Below are 6147 nucleotides of genomic sequence, written 5' to 3'. Positions count from 1 at the left end.
AAATGCCTTATATATAGTCTACATGTATGTTGGTTAGATAGTTGAGAAGGTGTGTGATTTTAGGAACATTAGGGATCAGTGAGCCACAATAGGAGAGACTGGGTGCAGGGTGTTCAGGGGAAAGCTCCATGGGACGAGGCTGGGTGGGATGAGGACAGTTTTTACAAGATCCTGCTGTGTTGGCATACTCTTCCATCACTGAGAGCAATAATTCTGACCATCAGTCAGTGGGAGACCAGGCCAAAGAGTATGCATAATCCATCATAAATAATAGAATTAAAAATTAAATCATGTTACATTTCACCTAAGTAGAAGCCAAAGATCTTTAGTTAACCAGAGAACTATTATTCTTCCTCTGGCCATTGAGGTCAACAGATTCAAAAATATTGGTGTGACATGTGATTTGGGAAAGTGAGTCCCATTTTCTTTTGTTCTGTACAAACTTTGAGGATTTAAGAATATATATTTTTTTCATGAAATGGCTCAACAAAACCTCAAAATATTGTGGTGTACATATGATCAAAAATCGGAATGGTTGGATTTGTTTAAGTGTGCGAACTTTGCGTCTAAAACCTAAAAAAGATGGACTATTTAATTGGTGTTTATTCTAGTCTCTTCAGTAAATGTTTGTGTCAGTGATTTATGAGCTTAGACAACAAAGACGATCTGATTGTGAAGGTTGTTTGAGTTGGTTTTCTAGATTCATGGACTTTTTATTTTGTGGATTGAAAATGTATACGCAGCATTCTGGATCTGGCTTGAAGAAATTTGTGATGTACAGTAGGCCGAATGACTATAACAATAATAATGCACAGACAGACAAACAGATGTGTGCCAACTGCAATTTAGTTGTCTGTTTGAAGAGAAATTCTTTCTGTGTTTTCTTTTTAGCTAAATGTCTTTAAAAAATAACAAAATGAACTTTAATTATTAGATTGAGTTATTAAACTCTCCATAAAAAAGAATGTAATCTCTACCCTAAGCACAGTACTTAGATAAATACAATTTCCACCATTTCCCCATTCTTAAATTTGTTTTGTTATGTGTATTTAAAATGTCTGTGCTGCTGTGTCCAACATAAACAGCTGGGCGAACATCTGCCTCAGAAAGGGACAGTGTTGGACCTGGATAGAGGGCAAATTCCTATTTGAAGGGAGATATATTGCAGGTCTGTAAAATTAGCCATATTTAGCAAACTGTCACATATATAATCAGGCTTCGTCAGTGAAAACTACCAGGTGTTATCACCGACACCACGTTCAACAAACACTTTGGCTAATAGAAGGGTGAGCAGACTTGCTGTGTCCAGCGCAGACGCCTTGGAGGGGTGACTTTAACCTTGCATTCCTGCATCACATTCCTCACCTACTTTGTGATGATTTAGAGTATGCATCGCCCACTTTAGGTTACATTTCAACTGTAGGTACAAACTTGGTCTGGCCAGTTTCTGTTGGTAACACATGAGCTTTAAAAGAAACTGCTGCTGAGATGGGATCTGCACTTTCATTTGTCTCTTTGTAGCTTTGCCTATTTAAAGCTACTGTATTTGCACTTACTACTTGTGGTCTGGAGTTTGAACCTTCACAGTTGAAAGCACTTAATTGTAAGTCGCTTTGGATAAAAGCGTCAGCTAAATGACATGTAATGTAATGTAATGTAATGGGATCATAATGCAAACTGTTTCACAACAAAGTAGAGTTAATATTGGACATGTACTGTACATCAGAATAAGGAAGATGATGCCACTAAAACATCTCATATTTTCTCGCTTACTGCATTAATGCCAAGAAAATGGTGTTTTGTTGTGTAAATAAAGTTTTGTTTTGAGGTAAAACATATTGTAATTAGAATATGCTACTGGCATTTTGCTTCCCTTGTTTTTGGCAAAATAATATTTTATGACAGTGTCATCCATCACATTTCAAGATAATTGTGCAATGTCATTTTCTGAGCTGATAAAAAGACCATGACTTTTCAATCTTTTTCTATAATCCATTGCAAAAACACAGAATACAAACTACCCATTGTGTTAAAGAAATATATGATAATTGCTCACATTTTACTTTGTGTATAAGTGAAGGGACATATGAATGAAAATCCCACCACCATTCTCACATGCTCCATTTTCTTATACCACCAGTGCAATAAAACCTACCATTGTAGTTCTGCAGTAAACAAATATTACTAATCATTTACTTGACTTGCTAAAATGTGACCATTTGCCAAGTTATCCCACGGGGTATTAAAAACGGGCTTCAGCAAAAGCTTTAGAGTGGGTTATGAAAGAATCAGGAGAAAAGCACACAATATTACAGAGCTTATCTCTTCAGAGCAGCCACAGGGACCAAGAATGGAAACTTGGATCAAGGGATCTGTCCAGTGACTGTTTACATTTCTCTCATTGTTTCTGCGTCACCAAGTAGCCAAAGCATTCATTACCCCAGTAGCTACTGCTCCTCTCCTCCCAGCTGATGATGAGGAATGGACGAGTACCAAAAAAAGGAGGAAGCTGTTATTAAGGATATGGCAGTTGAACAATCAGAGGCTGGAGACCCCACCCTGGTCCCCCCGGTCCAGGAACATGATCTTCTCTTCAGGTTCTGTTGTGCTGTAAGAACTGTAGCCTGTTCTGCACATACATGCAAGCACAAGCATCACTTTTGCATGTGCTTCCTGTACTTGAGTGTACTCAGGGGATGTCAACAAACATGTTGTGGACGATCATGCTGGCTGCCAGAGGCAACGCCTTCTCCTATTAAACAACAACTTCATAAAGAACATACACAGTGTGGGGGGAATCCTTGCCAGAAGTACTGAAGCAGGAACAAATCAAATAGCTTCAGGGGGAATCCTGAGACACACATATGTATTATATACCTTTGATGTATTGTTCTCTGCTGTGTAGACTAATATTTCATACATACCTTCCCACAATATATTATGCCTCCTACTGTAAAGCATTTCCTGAGGGGAAACATAGTTTTAGTTGTCTGTGATGCAGGTTTTGCTCCACTGTAAAAAGTTAGCGCATTACGACTGTATAAATGATTGATGTTCCTCAACAGTTTGCAATCTTATCAGATATTTGATCCTGATTCAACCAGTAATGCACATCTGCCATCAAATCCAAGTGCTCTGCTCTGGTACTTCTAGTGGAGTGCTTCAGTGCTGCCATCTCCTGGTGGCCTTTCAGTACAGCTGCAAAAATTACACTAACATTTGAGGACCATCTTTATTGAATGTGCCCATTTACAGTAATTTTTTTTTATTAGATTTTACCAATATCATCTTACAATAATTATACACATGATTAGTTTTATTAAGATCCTCTTTGCTATCATCAAACAATATCCACTTTTAGAAAACGTGTTAAGCAGACCCTCAAAGGCCTCCGGGAGCAGCATCCAACGTCATCTCTTCAGTAGATCAGTCAACACTGTTGTCCTCCAACTTCTGTTTGTCCTCAACTCAAAGTGTCATTGTCCTCTTTTTTTTTTTTTTTTTTTTTTTTTTTTTTTTAACAAACTGTCTATCTCTCTAGCGTGGGCCATTTCCTCTCCTGCATTCACACATTCTGTAAGCACATATGTAGAAAATACCTGCAACAGACAGAGGCAATGTATTTGATGATGCACATTATGTATGATAACAAAATTAAATTCAATAAGTATACTAGCAATAGTTAAACAATTTGGCTTTAAATATATATTTAGATTTCATTCATACTGTATTAATGGGACTAGAGATGATCTCTAAATATGTTGCAAAAAGGGTTATTGTCTACAATATATTTTATAGTAGCTTCTGTGGTTATTGCTTCTTCTGAGCTCTCTGACAACTCTGAATAATGCATAGGGTTTACTTTATGTCTGGACAAAGATTGACTCCCAGGCTTTGTCCTTTCTCACCTGCAAAGAAGTTCATGAGCATGGCCACCCAGCCCAGTATGTAGGACCAGGAGAAGCGCCAATCACCAAAGCGCCTCCCCAGGAAGTTGACGGTCACTCCAGTATAAATGGCCATACCCAGCAGAACAAAGAAAGCTAAGAGGGAGACAAGGAGGTAAATTGCAGTTATGATTGAGTGTGTGTGTGTGTGTGTGTGTGTGTGTGTGTGTGTGTGTGTGTGTGTGTGTGGGTAAGTTCAGAAGAACCAAGACTCACTGGAGACAAAAAACATGATTCCTGCAGCAAAGGAGCGGTTGAACCTTTCAAAGGAGGAGAAGTGAGCGAATGACATGATGCCAGCGATAATGCCTGCAAAGCACGACATCCCTGAAAGGATCATGAAGGCCCTGGTGGCATTCCAGTAAGCTAAAAGGAAACAGGCAGAAATCATCAGATATAGTATGCCATCCTTAGCAGTATATGGCATCAGAAAGCATTTCTCACATAAAGAAAAAGGCATTTCTCTTGCATTAGTCGGTACTCAAATTTACAAGGACATTTAAATAGTGGGCCGACAGTTCAAGATTTTAAAAGACATCCTTAGTGTCCTTACCTATGCTGTCAGTCTGCATGTAGCACTTGTTGGACATGCAGTACCTCCACAGACCCTGGTGGGCATAGCTTCCAGAGAGACGGTACTGCATCCAGTAGTCAGTTGCAGTGGAGACCACCAACAGGATATTACCAACAATAGCACAGAACAGGCCTCCTCCCATGAAGCTGTACATCTTGAGCTGAGATAACGGGGCTGCTGCAGAGCAACTGTGATGTAGTAAGGGAAAATGGAAAAAAGTTAAGTTAAGTTAAGGGTATTGCAGATATTGTAAAAATTGTAAAAATCATGTTTTGCTATTCATGTTCGCACAGAATTACAGTGTCAAATTTAAGACATCTGGCACTTTATGTACACACACATACTGTCTCAAGACCTACAACATAAGAGGTTTAATATATAATTGTTAAAAAAAGACACTATGAATTAAATTAAAATATGTTCGAAAATACACTCTAATATTCAATCTGCCATCTTGTACTGCAATAGAAGACTACAATGGAAATAAGCCCTAAATCATTTTTTGTGTGTAATTTAATCCTCAACCATTTCAAATATCTTAGTCTGTCATTGTGATCAGCCTAATCTGTGTGTGTGTGTGACACAGATAGATAACCTTAGAATTGGAAAAAAAAATCTATCTATCTATCTATCTATCTATCTATCTATCTATCTATCTATCTATCTATCTATCTATCTATCTGTACATATAAAGGGTTGTCATAGTAAAATCTGTTCAATCAAATGAAATACTTGATTGAGCTTTTGAAAACCACATATGATGCCAGCCAATCATAAAGCCATTCCACAATAAGAACAAACAGATAATTACGAACAAACATCCAAACTGAAAATATCACGCCATATATGAACATGCAACAAGCACATTTATAGCTGCTTAAACCCCCTGATTTGTGACTAACATACTCTATAAACAAACATTTACGGTAATAAAACATATTTACCTTTTCTTTAGTGGAACCATCACTATTAGTTAAACAGGTGCAAAGTAAAAAAGTAAAAGCTATAATGTTGCAGTTTGTTGTTGTCCCCCTTCCCAATCCTCATGTCACACCAGTGCTTGTTCAGCTGTAATGAGGTTTTATCTGATTCTGCCAGCGTCTGTCCAATCACAGTCATCATAAGTGAAAATGTATTGCTCTAGGATACACACAAAAAGCACACGGAATTTGATCCCTTACCTTGTTTCTGGAAATGCACCCTCTCTACTGCCCACCTTGCAGAGGTAAAGAGAGAGAGAGAGAGAGAGAGAGAGAGAGAGAGAGAGAGAGAGAGAGAGAGAGAGAGAGAGAGCGAGAGAGAGAGAGCTGTTGCACACTTGGGGGGGAAAGAGAGAGAGTCACAGACAATACTACAACCAAAAAGTTGTCCACTCGTTTTTCTGTCGATGAAAGCAAAATCCTTTACAGCAATCAGTCTCCCTGTGTGGGATGCACTTGAATGAGACACCGTTCATGTGACCCTGTACATTTGGATCTATGTGTGGGGCCTTGGAAAAGGGATGGTGGTCCATGTTTCTTTTTTGTTTTGTTTTTGTTTGTTTGTAAATGGTGTGCACTAGAACTGGGGATATGCATAGGTATGCAGTTGACTGTCTGTGTCAATGCAACATGCTGAAACACTCAC

The 6147-nt window shown here is 38.5% G+C and overlaps 1 protein-coding gene across 3 annotated transcripts; it reads right to left on the bottom strand.

Moving 5' to 3' along the window:
* Positions 1–3218: 3218 nt before the first annotated feature.
* Positions 3219–5764, bottom strand: LOC116066974 (lens fiber membrane intrinsic protein-like). Of its 3 annotated transcripts, XM_035993395.1 has the most exons (6): positions 5703–5721; positions 5466–5622; positions 4501–4709; positions 4164–4313; positions 3909–4043; positions 3538–3599 (listed from the first exon to the last, which is right to left on the bottom strand). In XM_035993395.1, the coding sequence occupies exons 2-6, from the start codon at positions 5483–5485 to the stop codon at positions 3538–3540; spliced, it is 576 nt and encodes a 191-aa protein (XP_035849288.1). In that variant the 5' UTR covers positions 5486–5622; positions 5703–5721. The 3 variants fall into 3 exon arrangements, with proteins under 3 accessions (XP_031179082.1, XP_035849288.1, XP_031179083.1); XM_031323222.2 differs by lacking the exon at positions 5703–5721 and having other exon boundaries at positions 3219–3599; positions 5466–5668; XM_031323223.2 differs by lacking the exon at positions 5466–5622 and having other exon boundaries at positions 5703–5764.
* Positions 5765–6147: the final 383 nt, after the last annotated feature.

Source organism: Sander lucioperca, chromosome 16 (genome assembly GCF_008315115.2).
Source record: "Sander lucioperca isolate FBNREF2018 chromosome 16, SLUC_FBN_1.2, whole genome shotgun sequence".
Classification (NCBI taxonomy): Eukaryota; Metazoa; Chordata; class Actinopteri; order Perciformes; family Percidae; genus Sander; species Sander lucioperca.
Note: the sequence above shows the minus strand (reverse complement) of the source record. Positions and strands in the feature narration are given on the sequence as shown.